A 26,100-nucleotide genomic window follows, 5' to 3' on the forward strand; every position below is an offset into this window, starting at 1 on the left:
AAAATATCACTATAAATTTTATATATATTTTTAGATTAAAGAGATATTATTAAATTTCACTATTCTATTTATTTTATCTCATTAAAATTGTCAAATTGAAATAAAGCAAACTAACAATTATCTTGATGGAATGTAACCATTTTCACTTCAATTATATAAAACACATCTCATATTTTTGTTATATAGTTCGGTTGATTTCAAGTCATATTAACAGTACAAACATTTTTTGTCAGTCATTTTTTTTCGCTTATGTAAGTGGGAGATTAGGGAGTATTATCAAAACGTTTAGTCACTCTATCTTGTGTAATCCAAAAAAGAGAGAGAGATAATGGTGAGAAAGATATCTACGTGGTTGAAGAAGGTGAGACCATTCATAGTTGTGGTCTTCTTGCAAACGGGGCTTGTGGGTAAGGATTTTCTTTCAAATGCAACACTAACAAAAGGCATGAGTAATTATGTCTTGGTGGTATGCCGACATATCGTGGTAACAGTAACTATGACCCCTTTTGCCTTCTATTTTGATAGGTAAGTACCTTAACACACACGTAACATAGACAAAATAATTTTTTCTTTCATTGTGTATATATAGTTCGGCTTATTTTAAAATCACTAGAGCAACTTTGTTTTTTTTGGGGGAGAGGGGAAATTGAACAGATCATTCAAGATCTTACAACTCAATTAATTTGCCTACACTTTGAAAAAAAGACATAATCCAAATCTTTCTATTACTTTGACATTGTTAAGATGAAGACAATATAATATAAGTTCAAATACTTAATATACAATTTTCGTACGATTTTTGTACAAAAAATTTTTAAAAAACATAATGATTATATTTATGTAAAAATTTCTATACAGTTTTCATATCAAAATATCATTATAAGTTTTATATATTTTTTTAGATTAAAGAGATATTATTAAATTTAACTATTCTATTTATTTTATCTCATTAAAATTGTTAAATTGAAATAAAGCAAACTAAAAATTATCTTGATGGAATGTAACCATTTTTCACTTCAATTATATAAAACACATCTTATATTTTTTGTTATATAGTTCGGTAGATTTCAAGTCATACTAACAGTACAAATATTTTTTGTCAATCATTTTTTTTTCCGCTCAAGTAAGTGGGAGATTAGAGAGTATTATCAAAATGTTTAGTCACTCTATCTTGTGTAATCCAAACAAGAGAGAGAGATAATGGTGAGGAAGATATGTACGTGGTTGAAGAAGGCGAGACCATTCATAGTCGTGGTCTTCTTGCAAACGGGGTTTGTGGGTAAGGATCTTCTTTCAAATGTAACACTAACAAAAGGCATGACCAATTATGTCTTGGTGGTATGCCGACATACCGTGGCAAGAGTAACTATGACTCCTTTTGCCTTCTATTTTGATAGGTAAGTACTTCAACACACACGTAATATAGACAAAATAATTTTTCCTTTCATGTATATATAGTTTGGCTGATTTTAAATCATTAGAGCAATTTTGTTTTTTTTAGGGGGAATTGAACAGATGTTACAAGATTAGGAGACGAAGAGAACCTGACTTCCAAAAGAAAGATCTGAGAAGGTTAGCAAAAACGTTATCTTGTTTTATTATATATAAGATATATGTATCTAAGTGGTTGATGAATAAACTGTTGGATGGGTTGTGGGCAGGTCTCAAAGGAAGCAAAAAAACTTAAGAGATGGTTTAGATGAGAAAGAGCGAGGACAGCAGAAGTGAGTTTTGCAAGTGAGTTTTGCGTCTCTCTACTTGGTCTCGTACGTATCATTAAAAACAAAACACATTTATTGATATTTGTCAGACAGCCAAAAGGCGGTGAATAGGGCACCAAAGCCAAAGATTGAGAAAAAAGAGAGAGAGGAACGACGCCAAAAGGCGGTGATGACAAAACCCACGAATCTGCTAAGGGAGAAAGCTAGGATAAACACACCCACTCATATTTATCTTATACTCCTCTTCTTGAGTTTTTGTTTCTTTTTTTATTTTAAAAAAAAATAGTATTGTAAAAAACTCCCCATTTATCACAACCCTCAAGCTACATCATCATTACACATCTGCCCGAATACAAATCAAATCTTTAATGAGCCTCTCAATTCTCAAATGACCTAAATTCCCCAAATCTATCAGAACAGACACAAAGGCTCTTTTCTTTTTTTAACAAACATGGGTCATATTTGGAGATCAATCGTAAGGGTTCCTGAAGTTTTTCAAGAGCTCAGGAATGTCATAACCCAACATATCATCAACGGCTTGTATGAGTTTCGGCTTTAGCTTCTCGAACTTGTCGATGTTGTAACCTGTCAGAACCTCCCTGAACTGTTCCACATTCGGAAAATCCCCTCTCGGTAAATGATGCTCTCTCTGTACCTGTCGGGAAAACGACGATAGTTTAAATGAATGGGTGAAACAGGCGATGAAGAAAAAGAATCGGGGTCAAACCTTGCCAAACACATCTTCCAAGTTATCGATGAGTTTCTGTTGCACTTTGGCCTTGCCCATTAAGGCCGGCATCTCCTTTTTCAGGTGGCTGATGATGTACGCGTGTATCTTGGCAGCTCTCGCCCGTTTTACAAATTCATTTATCTGAACATAAGAACCTTACCTTGTCAGAGGTCCTATCCTTCTTATTAACAGAGAGGGGAATAAAGTTTTTGTACTCACCCGACGATCACAGGCTTTCTTTGGGATGTCTTTCAAATCAGCTAGAAGGTCTTCTTGCTCCTTTTCAAACAATTCTTTCCCAATGGGACCAGTGAAAGCTTCATCTATGGGTTTATCACTGAAGGATCTGTCCAAGGCAATCAAACAGCTATAAGAACATGAACTTTAGTTTCAAACCGCTTTCATGTTGTTCTTATTTTCAGATTTCAAGAAATCAGGCATTATCTTTATGTAAAAGTTGATTATTGGGTATTTCTATGTGGACAAGACTTACCCGATATAAACACGAACAACTTCAGGAGTGTTGAGAACTTTCCCAAGTGACCACATCAGGGCTCCATATACCCTCATTAGCTACACAAGAGACCGAAATCAACATGTTAAGAATATAATAGGGAAGGACAGAAACAAATGCCGAAATTCAGAATGAACATGGGTGTGCAATATCCTGGGGATCCGACCTGTTGAGTGTCTACTTGGTCTGCCTTATTCAGAACAACACGGATCTTATCATCATGACCACGCAAAGATGAGATAACACGCTTGAACTCATCGCTTACATCCAGCTTGTGTGGATCAAACAGAAGGAGAATGAGATCACACTTTGCAGCAAACCATGACGTAACTCCAGTGAAATCATATGCTCGTTGTGTCCGTTGCTTTTCCCCCGACAAAACTCCTGGTGTGTCGACAAACGTTATATGCTCCAGTAGCTTTACCAGATAAATGAATCTACGATTAGTAGCGAAGTAATGTAACCACAAGGAATTCATCTTCTTTGGGAAGAGTTATATTGAACCTACAGGGTGAGGCATTTGAGAACATTCAAACTTTGACAGAAAAGCAGTCCCGAAACTTATAAGACCATTGAATGGCATATCTGCTTGAACTGCAACTGTGTTACCAGGAATGCTTCTTTCATCAGGTCCAGACTGTGAAACACACAATCAAGGGATTAATTTCTTACTTCCTGGAAGCGGAAAATGAAGCAAACTAACGACTCTTGTCAAAAAACTAGTTCGAACAGTGTAATCAACACAAAATTCAAGTGTTTAACAAATCAGATGCATAAAAGTTTGATAGGTGTAGGTGGGATGGACAAGTATGTGTTTAGGTAGATTCGTTGAACCTAGACTATAGTTAGTATGTGGTTGTTTTGTCAGTTAGTAGTTAGTTCCAGCAATCAATTGCTATAAAGGGAAGTTAGATAGATTAAAAGGATGATTCATGGTTGTTTTCAGTAAAGGGGTTGTAAGGAGAATGAGAGTTTGGGACCTCTCATAAAACAAGATCATCCAAAAGTGTATGTTTTCTGTTTCTGTGTTCAATAAAGGATCGGATTTGTGCTGGAAATCCGAGTTTCAGATTCGGAAACTTATCAAAGTTTCCACTGGTTAATGAACCAATCAAGATACGAAAACATTGACAATAAAAAGATTTCAAGTAAAAGCATGAGATATTTTCATTTGTCACACTAGGAAATTCACTCTGTAAACATAAGGTAAACTTCAATAAATACCAAATCATGAACTTCAACGCGCAAGTAGAATTGAGGATAATCAATGTCAACACTTATTTAACAGGTTCAACAGGATTCAGATTTACATACCATGACAACAACAAATCTGTCCGTTGTTGGTTCGGGTCCAATATGCGCTCCTGAAGAAATAATATTTGAGTTAGAAAAAAGCTGTTGCACATTTAAATCATGAAATTGCAGGAATATCGTCTTGTGTCAGCACCAGAATAATTTTCAGTTGAGGGAGAAGGGAGAGAATAAGATGGAGAAATACCTGGATAACTAGTTTTAAGCAAATGCTTAATGAAGGTCGTTTTCCCCGTGGAGTACTGGCCCAAAAGCATGACCATAGGCTTGGCATCGAAATCACTGTTAGTCTGAACAAAACACAATAATTAGTCAAATAACCCAATAAATTTTAGCATATCATCATTATTGAAACTTTAACGAGACTTGTCCAGATATTTCTATGGATAGTACTCAAAGCAATGTTCAACTTACCAACAATGGGGATACAAAATCATTAAAGCGATAAGTGGCTTCGAGCGGTTTCAGCTTTTGGATGTATAACCTCTTCAACCCATCAATTATAGATGTAACAGAGGAGATAGGAATCTGAGGACAAGGAATTAAATTTACTCAAAACATTCCATCAAGGCATGTATTGCACGAAAATGCTCAAGATGTACAATGGATCAAGAAACGAGGATGCTTGAAGCATTTAAGATTAGCTCGACAGAATTTCTACTGATAAATTTTGTGAATAGTGAATAACAGGATAAGAAAGAGAGATCAAAACACAAATACCAAGTATTTAATAATCGAAAAATTCTGAAGAAAATAAATTACAAGTGGTTAAACATTGTCGGGAGTAAAACAGACCTTTTTTGAAGATTTTGAAGAAAACCAAGCAGCCGAAAGTGATGTCTGCACAGGGGTACTACCTGTACAATATGAAAATTCTCAAATGGGATACAATTGTCAAAGTTAACAACCACGACTGCTTATAAAGAGATACTTCTTACTGTTTACATCAGGATCAGACAACTGTGGTGAATGCTTCTTCTTCTTGTTCTTCTGTAATCATCAAACAATTGTCAGTACAAACAATTTAAACACAACAACTGTGGTGAATGCATCTTCTTCTTTTGTAATTATTACACAATTTTTAGTACAAACAATTTAAACACCAAGACTTAAAACTGGAAAAATACGAGTGTAATACTGACCGCCACTAATACATCCAGACCTTCCATGGTAGGAGGACTCAAATTTCTGAAGTCGACTGCAGTTAAGCGAAAAAATTCAGCACCGCGAGCCACCATTTTCTTAGCATATAAATTAACAAGAGTAGGAAAATCAATGCGACAATGGTAATTTATGTACTGAAAACTTGAGCAGGAGTTCTACTACGAAACATAATATATATACGAAGATTAAACATCATACCATCACTGTTAAGAACTTCATGCGATATTTCACGTCCAGCTTGTGCCAAAGAAACTAGCTATAATATATACAAGTAATACTATGTTAGATTCTTAACTAGATATGTAAATCCGAGCGCGAAATACGCAAGGGTCTCAACCTGCATGGCAATGACAAATTCTCTGAAACCAAGATAGCCCTGTCGTTTTGAATCCGCGATGGCCCAGACCTAGTGTAAAGTCATAACTGTAACAGTCAGCATCTGAGTATAAAACAGTGAGACGAAGCAGAAAAAGGCAAACCACTTTCTAAAAGAGACCAATGAAAAAACTAATAGAATATACCATTCCCAAACTCAAAAGCATCGATGCTTACAACCTTCAGAAAAACTATCAGCCGAAGAGTGTGAGTACTGATTAAATCCTAAGCATTTGAGTAAGCTCTCGTGTGTGTAATTGTGGCAGCTTATTGTAGATTAATAATGAAATTATCCTCAATAGTACATGATCTTATCCAGAGAGAGAGAGAGAGAGAGAGCCTCTATTTGTTTAATTCAGGAAAGTAACTAAATCCTATGCTTTTAAGCTTGAAAACCCTTCAAGTCATCACGCATATGCTTCCTCTCAATACTTTGAAGGAAACACTCTTCATCATCATCATCATCATGCCCAAATGAACTTATCAAGTGTGTACAAAACAAACAGCACTAAGAAATATGAAAAATAGGAGAATATTAAATTCCTAAGATTAACCTGTTCACAAGTTCACACAAGTCAGCATCATGAAGAGCATTCAGAAATATCCTAACCTGCTTCAGCTCTGCTCGAGACAAATTCGACATCGCAAAGAATTTGATCGCGTCGTTACCAGTAATGCGGCCATCGCTGTCTGTTCATTGCACAATCACAGAAAACTACTTATTATCAAGACAACATCGGAGAAAAAGAAACCGCAAAAACCCGCCCTTGTATAGAGAAAACCCGGAATCAAGCTGAAAAATAAAAGAAGGGATAGTGGAAAAAACACGCGACCTGAATCGGCGAAATCGAACCACTCTTGATAGATCATCTGATTCTCCTTGGAGCAAGAGCCTGCTGCAACCGAATCGATCTCCATCGCGGGTTGCAGAGAAATTAGGGTTTATAGTTCAAATGCTGTTCCGATCTCAAGCGAGGATCCACATATGAGAAATTCCAGGATGTGTTTAACTTGCAGATGGGAAATAACGAGGTTTTTGCGCGTGATTCTGTTTTCAGAGAATCGAGCAAGGCAAGGCACGGGGAAGGAAACCAATTAATATCCATGTTTAGTGATACAAAATAAGTACCCGTAATTTTCTAAACAACTGAATAGTCACCCCTACATTCCATTTTCGCTTTTTCTACCCCTCCCATTTATTTTTTTAAGATTTCTCTCTCTTTTTTAATTTTTCTCCAATAAAAATACATTACCAAATGGCGCAAGGTCGAGACTCGAAGTAGGATTGCGAGGAATTTGGTCCCTTACAGGTTTTATATGAACGATCATGTAATTGATATTATTATTCGATTCCGTCCAAATTACATATCATAGGACTTGGGTTTAAATTAGTTAAATAACACGTTTAAAAACCGAATTATTAATCTGTTTATAACTCAACTTCCTTCAAGGATGATATAAAAAAGGTAACATTTCGTAAGATAACAGCCTACATACCATTTATACTAACACATCATCTGTATTCTGTATATCGTACAAAAACATCGTTTGCGATGACCTGTCCAAAACCATTCACCAATCAATCACTCGCTCAAGGGAGGCCGGACGATTTCAATATGAAGTAACCCTTCTCTTGAAGGCTTCTCAAGACTTTCCCAAACATATCAAGAGATTTAGAATCCAATATCCCCACCAAGAAGATTCATTTCCAATTTCACCAAATGTCTCTGCATTGCAAGTGACAGGTAAAATGTTGTGGAAGAACGGATATCGATACCTTACAAGGCCCTGACGTTAACACGATGTATATCGCCAAGCCGTCCCGTAAGAAAATATCACCACTGGCATCATCTTCAGATGAAACCACCGAGCCGCATCAACCTTACTTCTACAAACTTTGGCTGATAGAAAAGGACGATACCGCGTTACAGATCCAACCCATAGACCGGCCCTTGGATTTCAAAAAGATAGGAAAATATGAGTAGCAAATATGAGAGGAACAAACAATATAAGAGGGACTCAGACATGAATTAAAGGGATAGAGCTTGTACATATGTTCATCGCAATGTTATTAATTGCACCTACATATGAAGCAATAGCTACCTCGATGTTCTTCAAAGTGAAAATCAGACTGTAGATTGACTTCTGAATGAGTTCAGTGTTCTCAGGAGTCATAATGGATGAATTAACCTTTCTGCAAGGAAAAAAGGAAACAAAGCTTTTGTTAGAATATATACAGTCCCACAGAGAAATGATTAGGTCTCATAATCCGTTATATTTCAAGCTTTGCATCAAACTCTACCTTTTGTTTACAAAAATAGGACTATATCACTATAATCATCGATAAACCTTAAGGGTTTAGATTCAAAAGAAGGCAGCCACAGGAGGTCAATAGAACGTAATGAAATGCTGCTACTTGCTAGTGAAGAGTCCTAGTGATTCAAACACAGGAAATGCAAGAAAATACAAGATGGAAGAGCCACTAACCCAATGGAGATGGTAGTTTCATTAAGGCGGATGAGGAAAAGGCTCAAAACTCCATAAATACCTTAACAGAAAATAGGCAACAAATAGCGAACAAAGACAAATTTCCATGGATAAGGTACTTATATGACAGAAGCAGCAGATTTCATTTCAGATAATTCGAAAGGCAAATATGCTATCTCATCCAGCTTGTAGAGACTATTAGTCTTTGTGAAGCAAGTGCGTGACCAATTCAAATTTAAAACAAAAGATGAAAAGATTGGAAGAAAATGATGAGTCTGAATTCTGTGCAGGGTTCAGTAACAATATTAGCATACAGTAATCTGCAAATATGCAATTAAGATTGCTTTGACAATTAATATTACCATGCAGTAAACTAGGAGAGACATTGCCTGTAAAGACGCAAATAAAATTGATCTGGCCATTGTATGGCCAACGCCTCAAAGATTTTTTATTTCCTAGTTCCTAGGGCATGACATGTATTACCTCCACTTTATTGCACTACTTGAAGATTATTTCCAATGCAGTCTTAGAAATGGATGATCACAGAGAATATGGAAAGATTACTACACTAAAAAAAAGGCATACAGGAGAAAGAGGTCACCTCAAATCCTCAGAATCTTGTGTTAGGTTTTGAGTTAGATTCTCAACTTCCTTGAGCAAGCCACTATCACAAAACTCTGAAAGCAGTGGTTGGATCTGAGATATCACTACATCAAAGCCAAAACTAAAGTATGAGTATCCATTTCAATCTACAATCTTAAACTCACCGCTATCAATGCATGGATGGATAGTGTAAATGTATAACTAAATCAGAAAACACCAAGAAAGTTATTACTCATATCACCCTTCTGAGCAATGATTTTGCTTCTTCAATAACCGAAGCAACTCATTCAGCTAATGAATATGTATTGGCAACACCAATCTCCCCCATTTCACGCCCAATACGAGTGAATATCACAACCAGAACATCTAAACTTACTCCTTGATATCCCATTATCTTTTGCCAATCGCACACAATCAAGCCTTCTTTATCACATTCAGGATGCAAAGGCCCGACTGAAGGACCTGGAATTGGATCCCTTGGAGTAATGTCAATCATAGTTTCCATCAGAAGACCAGACTGATTTACCTCTACCAGCGAATTCCTCGGGATAATTATCTTGTCATCATCAATCTACAAACACACGAGCTGGATTTTAGCCACAGTTCATACAAGAAAACAAACAAAACTGGCAGCAGAAACAACCCAAAATAGTCAAACCATATCACTGTTCCGAATCATGCCTCAGCAACAGCTTCAATGTTCTTCAAGGAAGGATTGACACGGATTACATTACCGACATTTACTCCGCGGATTCTAACAGTGGTTCCTGTGCAAATTCCAGAGGCCTGAGGAAACTCAAAGACAGTCTGATATTTCCGGAACTTTGGTCGCATCTGAAATCCTCGCAACCACACCAAACTAAGAGCAAGAAGCGCCGCTCCAGATACAATAAACAAACCCACCCCACCTTCCCAAACACTTCGATGGCCGAACCCGAAATCACTCAATGGCCGTAAAGTCTGCCTCCAAATATTCCTCGGCACATTCAAAACAACAGTAAGCAGACCCTTACCCTCTGAGAAGGACGATGATTGCCCATGTTCTGCATCAGAGCTAGAAGAAGCTCTGACCAGAAAACCCCTAGTTCTAGATTTCGGCGGGAAACAAAGAAACCCATTGGAAGAAGCTCGTGGGCAAGCAATTACCACTGAAGATGATGGTACTGTACCAGGAGATGATGGAAGGTGAACTAACGAATTTCCGTTCATCCTCGAATCTTCGCGCACACAAAACCCTTAAATCAAAACAAAAACCCTTTTTCCCAGTAATTTCCAACTTCCGAGCTTGAGCACTGGAGGTTTCCGTCAAATGTTAGCAATTGAAATGAAAAAACATGTAAATTCCATGCGGTATTCTGCTTTAAGGATAAAACTAGAGAGCTATTTCGATTCGAGAATAGGATTCTACGAAGAGAGAGAACTTACCTGGGCCCAGTGACAGGGAATTGCGCCGTGAATCTGAGAATGGGTTCGTCCATATATTCATGCAGGGTATGTTCAAAAGCGAGAAAATCAGACGTGGAGATCGTCCGAGCGGGCAACGACTCGACAAACTAAGGTTTCAGCTCGAGGAAGGGCCCCGTGGGGGCTGGGAAAATCAGAACCACTTTCGCATCTATTTACGTGTGCACCACCAAAAACATAACACATTTTTTTTTCCAAAAAAAGACGAAATTACCCTTAATAAATCACGATATTTATCCGTTCGAAAACAACTTCGTTATTACGACTTCGTAATTAATTCTAAATATAGTTACAAAAAGGTGGCAAAAAATATTATCCGTCTTATTTTAGTTGTATATCAGTTATATGTTAGTCGCAAAAAAGTCGCAAAAAATAAAACGAAAAGGGTATTTTGGACTTTTTCAATCGAAAAGTGGGTTAAAATTGAAATTTTTTTTTTTTTTCCTGGGTGGTGTACCCTGAAATTGCTGCGAACTAAGTGGGTTATTAGGGTTAAAAACCCGTCGGGCTACAAGGATTACATAATATGGCAATATCGGGTTAGCGAAGTTTTCGAGTTTCGATAATCGCCAAGGTAGTCGTGGGCGTGTAGAATGGATGACAACCACATTAACCATTTTTGTGCAATTTTGGCACCTAAAGTTCCTGTACAAATTATGGGTGATGAATATAATATAAGCTCCGATTCTTTGACGAGCCAAAAGAGACGCCTTTATTATTATGGTGATGGCGACAAAGGTCCACCAATATGATATGATGAAACGCAGGTTATTGTACAACACCGAATGCAGGGAATTTTCAACCGATCAGTTCCATGAAAGAAAGCATACAACAGAGAATCAAATAAATTGCCATCCAGCAGATATATCATGTTTGAAGATGACATTGTATCGATCATCATCATCATCTGTATTCTTGGAAGTTGACATGACCAGTTGCTTGTGCATGCTCCACAGCCTCCTGTTGGAATATATACACACATTTAAAAGGGTATGAAATCAGTCAGAAGATACGAATTCAGATGGATATGGAAAATGGGTGTCAAGAGCTGTGACCTTTTGCCCGATTACTCCGATTTGGCAAACGCCGCAACGCAGAGTGAAGTTGGAAGTGTCGGTATAACTCCTTTTCCTGTCATAGACACCGATAATTGCCCCAAGATCATTCCGCATACCAAACCAGACAGAAAGCTAATGAATACACCGACAATCGGATCTTTCCCTGTCGACAGTTACATTTAAAAGGGTATGAAATCAGTCAGAAGATACGAATTCAGATGGATATGGAAAATGGGTGTCAAGAGCTGTGACCTTTTGCCCGATTACTCCGATTTGGCAAACGCCGCAACGCAGAGTGAAGTTGGAAGTGTCGGTATAACTCCTTTTCCTGTCATAGACACCGATAATTGCCCCAAGATCATTCCGCATACCAAACCAGACAGAAAGCTAATGAATACACCGACAATCGGAGCTTTCCCTATCAAAGTATTCACATATAGTTTCTTTGCCTTCATCCGCTTTACATGAATAAGTTTCTGAACTTCCAAAGAGAGCGTTAGTCATAAATTCCATAGTTTCAAAATCAAATCTCCAGTGTCGGTTTTCGATAAAATTTAATGCAGTGATTACCTTTGTTGGTCCTTAACTAAATTCAGAGCAAGCCCTTCAACTTGTCCGATGGACCTATCATTTCGGACTGGGAATATAGTCTGATCAAACTCCTCAGGAGCTCCCTCAAATGGAGATACCTGACAAATGCAAGAAATGTTTTCAGCCATTACATTGGATTGTATTACCTTTCTTGGAGAAAACATGAATAACTTACAGCTAAAGCATCATAGTGAAGACCGTCATAGATCAGCATAACCCTTTCCGCATAGTTTTTCTCCTGCCCAGATAAATAAGTGTAATTCCATAGTTTTATTCTGAAAGTGGATGCGGAAATGTAAGTGTTGAATTCAATACCTGACCATACAAGTCACACCGAGTGGTCTGAATGTCATAAGCTGCAATTTCCCGACCATAGAAATCTGCTAATATGGAGAGCTCGATTGCGCCTTCACAGACAAGAAGACAGACCAAAATGATCAGTACAATAACAAATCCACATCTTCCTAAACTTATATAACTTAATCAGGTCAAAACACATCTTGCTCGAGTAGAACCTGAACTTTAGACAGAATTCAATTACGAGTCCAAACGATTATGGAAATCGTTGAACTGTCTACACAAAGTGTGATGTTCTAGATTCTTTAGCAGCTAACACATTCCAACACCATAAAATAATGGCATTGTAATGAGACGGTAACCAGTTGCAGTACTCAGGCCACCAATAGTAGTGACCGACGATAATCTGAAATATCCCACCATGTAAACTTAAGAGAATGTACAAAGAGTGCCATGATGTTTTGTGGGCCATTTTCAAATGATGTTTAAAAATGTTTATCGAGCAAACATCAATTGGAAGGTGACGTAAAGGAAATGTGTTATATACAAAATGCATCAGAATTAAAACATATATAGCTACATCAAAAACATGATGTATAATTAGCTAATCAATGTTTTGCTAGCCTCGGTACACATACTCGATTGTGAATATAATCATACGCATGCAGAGATGGCGTTCTACGCTCTGCCAGGCAAACATAGATATAGTATATCAACACCAAGAACAAGAACCAAAATCTACATGAGAAAGAGGATGTAGAGAATAGTGGCCAAAGCTTATTCCTATCACATCTACATTAGTTACTCTCTGGTTTTCGCTTTCCTCAATATTTTCCTTCTTTAGACCCACCTCGATTCCTTTTCTTCGACATTCCTTTTTTGGTTAGGGTTTTGTTAATCATTTCACCATAAAAGAGGATGGACAGCTAATAAGAGTAAAAGATTTAAAAGCTTTGGCTTGAGTTTGTAACTTTAGAGTAGATTAACTAATCTATTTTAGATAAATCTCTCATTCCCATTCATTACTCGACAGCTTAACCAAAACATGATACAACTTCATCGACGTATGTCTCTCACTCATGTAATATCATCTAATAAATGTTTTGTTGGCATATAAAATTGTGCATACCTCCCCATTTTTCTGGATTGAGAATCCAAGCACAATATTCTTCATTCGGCTTCCCAAGAAATGCCTCATTGTACTTCTCTGGGTCGCTTGCAACAGTTGCAGCTATAACCTAAGAAGCAACGATAAGTCAACATATAAGAAAACCGAGTCGCAAGCCAATTTGAAACGTAAAAGACCAAAGAGATTCCTTGAACATAGTCCTTCCATAAATCTGATGGAATATTCCAGGTTTATAATTATTTTCAGCGGGATGTTTAGTAACATACTTACGTATCTCCGAATCTCATTAACGTATATGAAAAAAATAATATTAACTAATGTTACCTTTATCCGTAGAAACCCGATAATTCCATAACAAAGGAAGCGGAACACGGAATCAAAGCTAACTTAAAAGACTATGAAGTTATAGAAACCTGTCTCAGCTCTGCAGCTTTGCTTTTGTCATGGTCCATGACATATCTGTAAAAGGAACATCGACAATGAATGTATAAGCTCACATATTTTCTATAAACATTTTCCACCCAAAGCTTACCCGACAGCGTTGAACAGACAACTGTTGTCAGACTGAATAACCCTCCGAACGACAGCTCCTTCCATGTTATATGCCAAACAAGATATTCCTACAGACATTGCAAGACCTGATTAGTCAAAGCAAAAAGAGGGGGGAAAATCTCATATTATGAATATGCAGTAGTTTATTTCAAGAACCATCGTGGTAATTGGTAAATAATCACTCAACCAATAACCATGACAGACGAAATCCATCAACTACTTAACAATAAACTCAAACAAAGAGAATGCGGAGTATATGGATCCGATGAAATCTGACACCAAAACATTACATCTCTCTCAATAATCTTACGAAACCCACATCCAAAGCATTCAACTGCAAGCAAATCAGAGACAAATACCACACCACCAACTTCGCAAGAACCCTAACGACACACCACCAAGGGATCAATCACTGTTCTCACAAGCAAACAGAGAGGCAAGCGTTCTGTAAACGATGATAGATCATCCAAACAACGGAACGAAACAACAAATTTCGAAATGCCCAGATGAAAACTATACCAAACGCAATGAGAGATAGGGAATCCGATCAAATTTTCGTGAAGGAGAGGAAAAGGAAGAAGGCTTTATACAAAACCAAACCGAAGGGGCTTACCCAGAAATGAAAAAAAGGAAAAACGCCAAATCTGATAACTCAAATCCCGACCCAAAAAGGGAAATCCAGGGGGTCAAGATAACTAGGAATTTAGACACAGATTAAAAAAAATTCGTAAAAATAATTTAAAAAAAAAAAGTCGATCCATCAAGAGATATATACACGCGTGTACGATTTCACGAGTGTGTGCGCATATACATGTGTATAAATAAAACAAAAAGGTAGAAGAAAAACTCACGGTTTGGACAAGAGATTTGATCATGGGGGACGAAAATAGTGTAAGAAAACCTTTGGAGGTGTTTGATTTTGGATCTGATGTCGCCATTTGAAGCGCTTTCGCACTTAGGGTTACGCTTCCTCCCACTCAGCTGTCTTTTTGCACTCGTGTTCAGTAACTATAGGTTTTAACTGTGCTGTATATGCGTACATATTACCGGAACATGTCAGATTTTATATAATATATTATTTTGTAAAATTATATAGAAACTTGACAAATCAGATAGTTAATTATTGGATTATTGATAATTAAATTTTTTTAATAAATAAATGTTATAACCAGAAAGGTATTGCGAATAGAATCTTTTTATTGATTTGTGAAATTTATAATAATAATAAATGGTCTATTTATAGAAGAAAAAAAAAACAAAGTTAATATATATATTAAATATATATATATATACGCATAGCAAAGCGGTGGTGACGTATAAAACAAAAAATCTGTTAACGGTGCTCTACCATAATTTTTTTTTTTTGTCGAAGTGCTCTACCATAATTATTTATAACAATAACCCTATTTGATGAGGAATATAGTTCGGAAATAAAACCAAATTTTAAAATATATATATATACATATTATAATATACAAATTCACAGCCTTCGTAATTTATAATATTTTTCCGCAATTTTTTTTAAAATAGATAATTGTATTTACAAAAGCATGTGCATGAACAGGGGTTCCACATTTGGAATGCATATGTTAATTTGCATCAAAATAGCTTACAAGTCATTCCTACCCATTAGAATAAATTAATGGTTATGAAATGCTAAAGGTATGAGCATTAACACTCCAACATCAAGCGTGGATTCTCCGACCACAGTGATGCAAACTTGCCCACAAAAATCCGATCGATGAGCCTGAAAATTGTAACCTCATCGACCAAAAGATTCTGATGTATTCGATGGCTCCGTTCTATCCATATCGGATAGATCAAGAATTGTCATAAGATCATACATAATAGATAGGGATATCAAAATATGTTTGATTCGCGAGTCAATCCATATTTTATCAAATTGGGTTTAAAACATTCGAATAAAAAAATGGACCGAACGAATCATTTCGCACCGAATTCGAATTAGTTCGACGAGTTGGTCTACGAGGCAGGAAAAAAATATATTTTTTTGTTCTTTTTTTGATGATCGGGAAAAATTTAATAGAGAAAGAATCCGAAAAACAAAACAAGAATTAGAATTCTCTTAGAAAAAAGATTGGGAGAACAAATATTCGATACTAACTTTACTATCATAAATTTCAAACGACATTATAAATAGCATGGATGCTTCGCTTATAATTCTCATACATTGGTTTTACTAAGGCAATCTAATTCATTCAAATCAAATCCAATCACATTTATTTTGGATTAAACCAAATACCAACTTTTATTCTTTATAAATACCGATTTTCTTAGAAGCTTTAATCTAGTGGAATAGGATCGATGAGCAGAGACCGGATACGATCGACGGTGTTGGCCTTGTCGGGACAACCATGCCCATCTCCGTACTGGTACATGCACAGCGACATGCGCGCCAGGTTCATCGCCACTTCGATGAAACGCCGAGGGAGCGATGTCGAACCGCGTGCCGTTCTCTCTCGGTTGATCTCTTCCCACGTGTCTCTGATCATCTGCTTCACGTGCGCACGTGCCTCTGCCTCCGAAGCTCCCGTCTCGTGCATGTAACATTGGATCGATTTTGGGACATCCCCTCTTGCTAACTCGTCCTGTAACTCACAAGACATGCTTATAGAAACGTAAAACGTGGATCTGTTTTTTTTTCCAAACTTTTAAGTGAAAGATTTGTGTTTTGTAAATGATTTTCTTTATTATTGCGATTCCTAGTAAACGTTCCTCTTCAAAATTTAATAAAAAATACTTTGTTTCCTTTTAATTGTTTTTAAATCCATCAAATTCCCCCGGACAATTCATACTTAAAAATTCGATTTCCCAATCATTTTTTTAAAATATATCACACCACAAATCTCAAAGTTTAAATTCTAAATCACTTAGTTATAATAAAATATTTTAAAAAATCAGAAACTAACTTGTAAAACATAAATCCTAATTAATAAAGGATAAGAACACCTTTTGATATTATTATTTATTAAGAAATTAAAAAAAAAATATGATTTATATTACGAATTTATTATTTTTAAAAAAAATAATCGTATGTCCTAATTAATATTCCTATTTTTACTGGTATTTTATTATATTTTTTCTTTGCAAAAATAATATATTTGAAATATATATAATTTGCAAAATACATATAATGAGAAATAAATATTCAATATCATGTATCTATAATATAATAAATAATTGACAATCCCATGGTAAGGGTTTTAAAAAAAAAAGTAACGTCTTTGTAAGAAAACCAATTCTTATATATATCTTAATATTCAAATAATTTAAGAATATATACGGAGTTAGAGAAATGTGAAAGAGTTACTAACCGTCGAAGTTCCAAGATCGTCGGCGAAACGAAAGACGGTAGCGCAGCACCGGACGAGAGGTTGGGGATGTTCGGACAGTGTATCCAACGTTTCTTTGGAGATTTGGTCGGACAAAACACAGAAAGACTGCAGTAATATTGTCGGTGTGGAGATTGAAATGATCGCATTTTGCATGTACTCTCTCAAACTCGGCTTGTATCCGTTCTTGTACCACTTAGCTTCTGTTAGATACGCTTTCACTAGATCTGCCCACTGCGAATGCAAATAGTACAGAGAAAACAACTAGAAATGGGTTTAGGGTTTTAAACGGTTACTAAAAATGGAATGTGTTATGTTCAGCAAAAAACCCTATTCAAGAACAACAACAACAGCAATATCGTCTCATTCCCAAGTTCATTTGGGATCAGCCATATGAATCCTTATTTTCCACTCATTTCAATCTCGTGTTAACTTTTTCAGAATCTACAACACTTTCAAATTATTTCTAATGACACGCTCCCAAGTAAGTCTAGGTCTACCTCTTCCTTTCTTTCTCACCCATATACCGATACTCTCCACTTTTCTAACCGGTGCATCTATCGACCTACGTTGTACATGTCCAAACCATCTTAAACACCCTTTCCGTACCTTCTCTTTGATACCTATTACTCCTATTAATTCCTTTCTAATAATTTTATTTCTAATTCCATCCATCCTTATGTGTCCGCACATCCATCTCAACATTTTCATCTCGGTCACACTCATTTTAGATATATGTTGCCCTTTCGCCGCCCAACATTCGCTACAATACAATAATGCGGGTCTTATGGCGATACGGTAGAATTTTTCTTTCAACCGTAGGGGAACCTTACGATCACAAAGAACCTCCGTAGCTTGTCTCCATTTCATCTATCCCGCTTTTATTCTATGACTAGCATCTTCGTCGCAACCCCATCCTTTTGAAGGATTGACCCAAGATATTTAAAATGCGGGTTTTGAGATACTGATCCTCCTTGCAAGATAACTTCTACATCACTAGAACGCATGCCACTAAAGTTACAATGCATGTATTCCGTCTTCGTCCTGCTAAGCCTAAAACCCTTCGTCTCTAATGTACCCCTTCATAACTCTTTGAGGGACATGTACCCTTAGCCTCTAAGGAACCGAGTTTTTTTTTTATAATCCGAAAATTTACAAATTTTCGGCTCAATTACATCTCCAAAGATCGGAGAAGTCCATGTGAATATCTCTCCCCAAATAGAGACTTGAATCTGGGTTAGAAAATAATTTTGCTCTCTTCTTTACCAGTTGAGTTACCCACTCTTAAATAGTAAACCGAGTTTTGTATATTATTTACCGATTTTTTGAGGTAAGGGATGACATTGAAGTTTTTGGCTCTAAGAACATCTTGTCCGATCTGATTGGTTTCGTTGTACATAACCAGAAAACACAGCCTCATATATTCCGGAAGCTCCTCGAGGCAGTGCACATCCCAACTGCAAAAATATTCATCTTTTTTGTCGACGAATGTAAATAACCTTATGCTTTCAAATTACAAAATAAAAGCGTTTTTTTTAACCTTTCGGTCGCCTTAGTGAAGGCCACGAGCTCTTCTATGGTACCATAAACATCGAAGATGTCGTCAATGGTAGTAATTAACACGATAATTTTAGCAAATATTTGTCGATAATATCCAAATTCCGGTTCACTGAGCAATCCAACCGTCCACAAATAGCTCTCCATTGCTCTATCTCTTGCAAAATGAAGCTGTTTCAATCCTGAGTTGTTCCACCAGCTTCACAAGAAAAAAAAAAAGGTTTGAAGTTTGTTTTGTGATGGTATAAAGAGAACTACATCATAAAATTAACTTATAATTTCACGGTTATAAGTAAATAAAAAACGTAATGACTTTAGTATAGTAGTTTATAATATATATATATATATATATATATATATATATATGTATGCATGTATTGCGAACCATTTTGCGACAATATAGATTGATTCGAACGAAATTTGCAACCCTTAGCTTTATATAGAGCAGTTTCACGTCTGAACCAAAATATAATATACCGGTTACAAACCGACAAAAATGGCAAAATATCCGACACGAAACATCGTCATGTATTTGTCTTAGTGTCGAGTGATAAATACCTGGAGATGTATTTAACTTCTTCCTGATGCGTGGCCTGTACCATGTTGAAATCAATCTTTGCCAACTCTAACAAGACAGGGTCCATGTCGTGCTTCATTCCGTAGACGTCTATGTACCACCTTGCTTCGAAACGACGTGCGCGCCAATGGTACGGCATGTTTAGCGCTCGGGCCACAGTCTCCGACACATACGATTTAGTTCCATCGCCATTGTCGGCCGTAACAATCGATTCTCGTAATCGTTCCGCGGCCTCCGATCCGATTTTCATCAGCCTTGTGTCTGATCCCGTGGAAAGATACGATGCTTCGTATGTCGAGAGGAGACCCTTTACGTCAACGTCCGTGTCTTCTTGATACGTTTTCATTTTCTCCTCGTCCTCAAGATCACCGAAAACATCTGCATAATTAACTACGATCTATATATCAGTCGAATGACTCCATTGAGAAATCGAAACAGGATTATATGCAAGAACATGTAAGAGAACTGCATTCACTAGTTTCCTTTTTTATTCACAACCTTGTGTCACATGGAAGCCATGATCTCTGAGGAGACGAAATCCGAGTGCCCTCGTGTGCAAATCTTCTTCCTTCCGATAATGTCTCGAGTTTTTTGTGTTCTTGTCGTAAATTTCAGCTAAAATGTTGTGAATTTCTGGCATGAAATGGTATGATATCCCAAGTCTTTGGAGATTATCGATCAGCTCTAGTTGTCTGAGAGGACCCTCTGTTTCATGTAGTGTCTTTCTCACACTTTCCTTCAACGACTCGGCTCTTTCTCCGACTCTCTTGTCTTTCTGTATGAGAATTGATAAGCTTGAATACTATTTTTTTTTATCAAGTTTCCAAATGAATAAATTCTAAATCATCCACTAATAATAATAATAATTTTTATTATCAAGTTTCCACATGAATAAATTCTAAATCGTCCCACTTGTAATAACCCTCAATATTTTTAGTAAGACAAGAAGTCATAAAAGAAATACTGTTACTTAATAATAATAATAATAATAATAATAATATGAATTTATTCTAAACTAATATATGACTTTTAATATCTACAATAACACACAAAATAGATAAAGTTTCGAATAAAATCATGAATTTTGAAATTTTCAATAGTTTGACGCACGACCGTTAATAATATAAACAGATGCTCATTCATCGGATGTGGTTAAATCATAACATATGATAGCATCCACTAACAGTCTTGTGACTAACGTTATCAGATGTTATATTTAAGTTTAACAATGTTCGGAAAAGCTTATAAAATACTAAAGTTCATAGTTTTACTCGGAAAGCTTATTATATTTTGTGCATTTACTATAGAAAAATTAAAAACAATTTATTAATATGAAATAAATTGAAGAATTCAATAGTTTATATCAGATTTCTTGTAAATAATATAATCTGATTCTACTTTTAGTTTGCACTTAAAATAATTTATTAATACGAAATAATCTGATTTCTTGTATACCATGACGGTAAAAGCATAAATAATTAAAAGCAAGCCAATTTCTTAATAAAATTGTAAAATCATACAAAATTGTAATTGAATATAAATTATTAAAATATCGTGTATTTATTTGGTTGATTATAATCCTACCTATTAGTGTCTTTTGGGGCAATATTTATTTCTTCTTCTGGTAGAATAATAGAAATATATCCGGACTCTGTCATGATTTTGTATAACAATGTTTAAGCCGTTCAAACACAAAACAATAACTTATTAATAAGAAAATTCGCCAAATTCCATATAAATTCACGGGAAGAATTGAAGATAATAATTTTTTGATTAAAAATAATAATTAATGTGGAAAATAAAAGATGATCCTAATGGTGAAAGTGATTTGTAAAAAATGGTGAAATTAGGTACTTTTCAAAAAATATTTTATTATTGAGAAATAAATGCGATTCCGTTATATACAATATGTGCACGTTATATATGTAGTGTACGTAGTACGTACCGCATGTACATTTTCAAGCGAGAGGAGATAATGGTGGTCCCATATGGAAGGCTTATAGTTCCCAGATCGACGGACGACGGCGTTCAAAGACGACGGCGTTCCAGCGACCACGGAGCAAGCGAAGCGCGTTTGGGAACGAGAATTCGGAGGGGCATTAATGTAAATAAGATGAGAATTGAGCGAGAGCGAATCCATTACAAATTTGCAAAGGAAAAACAAAACCCTAGGTTTACTCTCTCTCTCTCTTCTTTTGCTTTTGTTTTTGTGTCACCTTTGCTTCTATCTTGGCAAATATATGCCCACAGATATAATAAAAAATAGACGTATTATGTATAGTAGGGCTTGCAACCGGTGGAAGGTACACGCAACATGCGTTTCATGTGGTAAGCCTGGCAATCAAAGGCTACCGACGTTTCTATAAGTTTTTTTTTAACAGTGGGAACCCGTGTCACAGTCCTTCGGATCGGACACCGGTTCGACTCCGCAGGTCGAACAGCATCTCGGACACTAAATCCACCGGCCTGTGCACCGTAGCCCACAAACCACGCGGAACGGATAAACCAATCGAAACTGACGGACTGAGGAGTAAGCTTAGAAATTGAACTTGCGACCTCGTATAGAGGGGACTTATCACTTTCCAACTGAGTTTGGGACTTCTCCCTTTCCTATAAGTTTATATATAAGTATGAATGCAAACCATTTAGTTCGGCTGAAAATCGATCTAATAATGAGTTGGGTTGGATCGACTCATTAAATTCGGATAACTCACTCGACACCGTTACATATTTACATACATACTCGTACACATTTATATGTATATGTACTATTCGATGATATTTAAATAATGTTTACATGTTAGTATGGGAGGAAAATAAAGTTTTTTTGAGAATTTTATTGGTTTCTAGATATTGACCAAACATATTTCGTTAATGTTTGGAAGGATTATCAAGAGGAGGTACAATACCTAGAAAAAATCAATAACAAAAGAGAACATGACAAGAAAGGAAATTAATTAAGAAAGGGAAACATAGTTTTTTGAAAAATTGAAAGATGAAGAATATACAAGGAGTTTCAAAGAAAATGAAAAAAAAAACAATATTAAGGAGAGAATGTTGAAGACTATTATAAATTAGATGCGTGCACAATTGCAGAAACCGACGAGTTTTACAAAGTTAATCGAGTGGTTTATAGTTGAGAAGGATAGAGGGTGTTCTTATCTCAGGTCCAATGTTCGAGTGACCGTTGGGAAGGAGATGTATGGTTTAATTATAATATATAGTCGGTATATGGATTTTAAAAAATATAATTGGATCGAATTTTCACTGAATTTTTGAGTTAATAAAAAAAATTAAGAGTCTTCAAATAATATACGATTAGTTCAAAATATCTAATCGGTATTACTTAGGATGTACGTTATATATATAACGAAACGAGATATTGAGTATTATTTTAACAAAAATAAGTTGTATTTGATAGGTATCACAAGAATACAATCACTTGAGCATTTTACATGTATTATGGTGATTAACTTTTTTATATTTGTTAAAATCAGATGAGTTCTTTTTATTTATCAAAATTATTATTTCGGTATTTATTGCCAATTGCCATAGTCCGACAAAATTCGAGATTTTTATTTTATATTTTTTTTCTCCGAAAATATTAGTGGATGAGTAGTTAACGACGTTTTTAACACCGAGTGGAGCGCATTTATTATTATACACTAATGTTTTCTTTCTTCTTTAATTTAGATATATTTTATTATATTGTCGATGTTTCCTTCCATTTTCCTAACGACCCCTTCCCTTTTAGATATTGATAATATATATAAAGCGATTTACCCAATCTAGAAAAAGTAATTGTCATAGTTTATTCTCTCTATTATATTCGATTATTTTATTTTTATAAAGATTGTATTTGTTCAGTTTTTATATTTTGATTTAATCGGTGTACAATTTGTTTTTTTAAAAAATATTTATTTGTTAAAGAATTTATTTTTATTCTGTTAATTTAATTTAATATTTAATATACAATCGGATTATTTTATTTTATAAAGATTATAGCTAATCGAATTTGATTTTCAATAAAATTATATTTTTTTTTAAAAAAAATAACATTTAAATACCTAAACTTTTAAAAAATCACAAATAACTATCTGAATTATAAAACTTTTATAAAATACATAAATTTTTTAAAAATCTTACAAAAATATCTAAACTTTTAAAAATTTCTCAAATAAACTAAAAATCTGCAACTAGTTGATTATATTTATTTGAAAAATATTTAAACTTTATATTTATTTGAAAAAATTTTAAAAGTCTAGATTTTTATATATTGAAAAGTTTAGATATTTATATAAAAGTTTTATAATTCAAATATTTTTTTAAAATTATTTTTCTATTTTTAAAACATTGATTCGTGTTTCGAGAATAGAGGAAATAAAATAGACACAAAGTTATAAACGTCTTCATTGCTATGGTAATTGTGCTAATATATCAATCTTGAATATTTTTATATCAGTACTAAGTTTAGTGTGCTAACTTGTTCCGGTCAGAACAAAACTTTTGATAAATTTCACCGGAATAAATAACTCGGAATATGTTTTTTTTTAAAGAATTAACAAAAATTTAAAAAAACTAAATATACACTAAACCAGCCCCGTACCCGATATTTTATAAGCTTTTTCATTTCGATTTACTCCCCGTTCACTAATAGTCGGTCATTACTTGGTTTACCTCAAATCTATTTTTTTTCTAATTTATACCAGAAAATAGAGCTATCCATGAATCAGAATATATATATATATGGATAAACCAATATAGTGTTACAAAACATGTAAATATGCTTATGAGCCATCTCATAATAAATTGACCTTAATCGAATAAGAACAAATTGGATCGAAGCGATTGAAAGATAATGAACGAAGCACTCATTTTAAATCTTTCACAATATAAGAATGCATAAAGAACTTAAGCATGTTGTCTATGTATTCAATTCAATGTGGCACTGTGTGTATGTGGGTTGTCGATAATATAGAAAATATTTTTACTGAAAATCATATAAAAAATTATATAAAACCTCTGCATAATAGATTGCATAATAGATTGTATGGATAGATAAATTTATTTAATAAAATATATTTATATTATTTAATATGAAATATTATTATTATTATTATTATTTGAATATATGTTTAAAAAATCAGAAAATATGACCAATTATATTGATTAAATATATAATTAATCGTGAAAAATATTGAAAAATATTATTCAACACATATGTAAAAACGATTTTATAATATATCGATACAACGATATTTATATTCTTTCATTTCCTCCTTTATATATATATATATATATATATATATATATAACTTTTGTTATATTCATATCAATAATTTTCCATAATATTTTATATTGACAATAAAAAAATAAACTGTGTCATGTAGATTATCGATAATATAGAAATTATTTTTACTGGAAATAAAAAAAATTATATAAAACTTCTGATTATATAGATAGATAAGTTTATTTAATAAAAGATATTCAAATGTTGATGTGTTGTCTTCGTTTGTGCATTTGTGCACGTGTGTTAATTTCTTTTCTTTTCGAAGTTATTCCACTGCATTCACTAGTTTCCTTTTTTATTCACAACCTTGTGTCACATGGAAGCCATGATCTCTGAGGAGACGAAATCTTTGAACTATTGAATGACGAATTATGTTTTCTCACAAGATAAAATGAATGTCTCTCACAAGATACAAAAGGTAGAGATTGGGTTAAGTTAAATGCTTTTTTAATGTACAGTAAGCTTGAAATTGGGCCCGTTATGTTTTTGGTCCATTCAAGTAAGATGGGCCCATAAGCTTGAAATGGGCCCGTTATGTTTTTGCACTTTGACCTTCTTACGAGGCCCATCTCGACTTCCTAATCAGTTCTCTCCTTCCCACGTGACACCTTGTCGTCTCCACGTGCTTGTCTTCTTTGCCATCCGACTCCGTTTCTTGTCCAAAGAAGGATGAGCAGACTCCATTGACAAGATCACTGTAACATAACCCCTTTTGTTTTCCATCTCGGGAAACAAACAGCCTTTTAACTAAAAAAACCAAAATTATGTCAAGAGATAAATAATGTTTTAATATTAGAATATTCTTTATATCTTTTGATAAATTATTCTCCAAAACCATACAAATTATAAAAGATTTCCAACTAAGGAAACAAAGATTTCCAGTTTGGTGGGTTTGTACTGTGTTTTGGCCGATTATAACATTAATTAATTAAAATATAATAATAAAAGCTACTTCAGTTAATTGACAACAGTAACTCATTACATCGACGAAAGCAATTAAGATAAAGAACGAGAAGAACAATCTCACCGATCTAACGGGAAACACACAGATTCGAGGGATCGGACGGTAGATGGAGCTCAGCAGGGGTGACCTGAGAACACATGACGGGCCAGTACCGATGACGTGGCAACACCAGAACCGTCGATCTAGGATTCTGCATTTTCATCTTACCATACAATCGCCCGCATGTGATCTCATATCGCCCCTGTCGAGATCCACTACCCCTCGGAGATCCACAAAATTTCTGAGTTTACACAAGAGGCATGGTGATATAACTCATTGTTTTCACACATATATATATATATATAAACAATAATAATATATTTA

At 34.9% G+C, this 26,100-nt stretch overlaps 4 protein-coding genes and 1 long non-coding RNA gene across 14 annotated transcripts; all 5 read right to left on the minus strand.

Moving 5' to 3' along the window:
* Nucleotides 1-1,930: 1,930 nt before the first annotated feature.
* LOC104816935 (EH domain-containing protein 1) lies at nucleotides 1,931-6,895 on the minus strand. The gene is made up of 16 exons (XM_010545975.2): nucleotides 6,649-6,895; nucleotides 6,426-6,505; nucleotides 5,778-5,846; nucleotides 5,639-5,696; nucleotides 5,419-5,474; nucleotides 5,215-5,266; nucleotides 5,072-5,133; nucleotides 4,691-4,804; nucleotides 4,464-4,566; nucleotides 4,280-4,329; nucleotides 3,474-3,602; nucleotides 3,132-3,383; nucleotides 2,945-3,024; nucleotides 2,671-2,797; nucleotides 2,449-2,592; nucleotides 1,931-2,376 (listed from the first exon to the last, which is right to left on the minus strand). Exons 1-16 carry the CDS (start codon nucleotides 6,731-6,733, stop codon nucleotides 2,191-2,193), a joined length of 1,647 nt encoding a protein of 548 aa, XP_010544277.1. The 5' UTR covers nucleotides 6,734-6,895; the 3' UTR covers nucleotides 1,931-2,190.
* A 378-nt stretch (nucleotides 6,896-7,273) lies between these two features.
* On the minus strand, nucleotides 7,274-10,494 carry LOC104816936 (protein TRIGALACTOSYLDIACYLGLYCEROL 2, chloroplastic-like). 7 transcript variants are annotated; one of them, XM_019202923.1, is made up of 5 exons: nucleotides 9,587-10,494; nucleotides 9,282-9,476; nucleotides 8,904-8,998; nucleotides 7,919-8,009; nucleotides 7,274-7,766 (listed from the first exon to the last, which is right to left on the minus strand). In XM_019202923.1, exons 1-5 carry the CDS (start codon nucleotides 10,112-10,114, stop codon nucleotides 7,704-7,706), a joined length of 972 nt encoding a protein of 323 aa, XP_019058468.1. In that variant the 5' UTR covers nucleotides 10,115-10,494; the 3' UTR covers nucleotides 7,274-7,703. The 7 variants fall into 7 exon arrangements, 2 of the variants coding, with proteins under 2 accessions (XP_019058468.1, XP_019058469.1); XR_002024411.1 differs by lacking the exon at nucleotides 7,274-7,766 and adding an exon at nucleotides 8,303-8,363 and having other exon boundaries at nucleotides 9,147-9,476; XR_002024409.1 differs by lacking the exon at nucleotides 7,274-7,766 and adding an exon at nucleotides 8,303-8,363 and having other exon boundaries at nucleotides 8,904-9,009; nucleotides 9,147-9,476.
* Nucleotides 10,495-11,063: 569 nt separating this feature from the next.
* On the minus strand, nucleotides 11,064-14,956 carry LOC104816937 (ubiquitin thioesterase OTU1). Of its 3 annotated transcripts, none has more exons than XM_010545976.2 (9): nucleotides 14,848-14,956; nucleotides 13,977-14,064; nucleotides 13,858-13,903; nucleotides 13,445-13,553; nucleotides 12,334-12,425; nucleotides 12,194-12,256; nucleotides 11,998-12,116; nucleotides 11,680-11,755; nucleotides 11,064-11,329 (listed from the first exon to the last, which is right to left on the minus strand). In XM_010545976.2, the coding sequence occupies exons 2-9, from the start codon at nucleotides 14,039-14,041 to the stop codon at nucleotides 11,273-11,275; spliced, it is 627 nt and encodes a 208-aa protein (XP_010544278.1). In that variant the 5' UTR covers nucleotides 14,042-14,064; nucleotides 14,848-14,956; the 3' UTR covers nucleotides 11,064-11,272. The 3 variants fall into 3 exon arrangements, with proteins under 3 accessions (XP_010544278.1, XP_010544280.1, XP_010544279.1); XM_010545978.2 differs by lacking the exon at nucleotides 14,848-14,956 and adding an exon at nucleotides 14,610-14,714; XM_010545977.2 differs by lacking the exon at nucleotides 14,848-14,956 and adding an exon at nucleotides 14,516-14,602.
* A 1,167-nt stretch (nucleotides 14,957-16,123) lies between these two features.
* LOC104816938 (1,8-cineole synthase 1, chloroplastic-like) lies at nucleotides 16,124-21,669 on the minus strand. Of its 2 annotated transcripts, none has more exons than XM_010545980.1 (7): nucleotides 21,429-21,669; nucleotides 19,982-20,258; nucleotides 19,465-19,861; nucleotides 18,890-19,105; nucleotides 18,668-18,806; nucleotides 17,332-17,583; nucleotides 16,124-16,605 (listed from the first exon to the last, which is right to left on the minus strand). In XM_010545980.1, the coding sequence occupies exons 1-7, from the start codon at nucleotides 21,621-21,623 to the stop codon at nucleotides 16,300-16,302; spliced, it is 1,782 nt and encodes a 593-aa protein (XP_010544282.1). In that variant the 5' UTR covers nucleotides 21,624-21,669; the 3' UTR covers nucleotides 16,124-16,299. The 2 variants fall into 2 exon arrangements, with proteins under 2 accessions (XP_010544282.1, XP_010544281.1); XM_010545979.1 differs by having other exon boundaries at nucleotides 19,465-19,873.
* A 3,447-nt stretch (nucleotides 21,670-25,116) lies between these two features.
* LOC104816940 lies at nucleotides 25,117-26,100 on the minus strand. The gene is made up of 2 exons (XR_772385.2): nucleotides 25,801-26,100; nucleotides 25,117-25,520 (listed from the first exon to the last, which is right to left on the minus strand). It is a non-coding gene; the product is annotated as an uncharacterized LOC104816940 (long non-coding RNA).

This window comes from Tarenaya hassleriana, unplaced genomic scaffold, assembly GCF_000463585.1.
Source record: "Tarenaya hassleriana unplaced genomic scaffold, ASM46358v1 Cleome26, whole genome shotgun sequence".
In the NCBI taxonomy this organism is placed as follows: domain Eukaryota; kingdom Viridiplantae; phylum Streptophyta; class Magnoliopsida; order Brassicales; family Cleomaceae; genus Tarenaya; species Tarenaya hassleriana.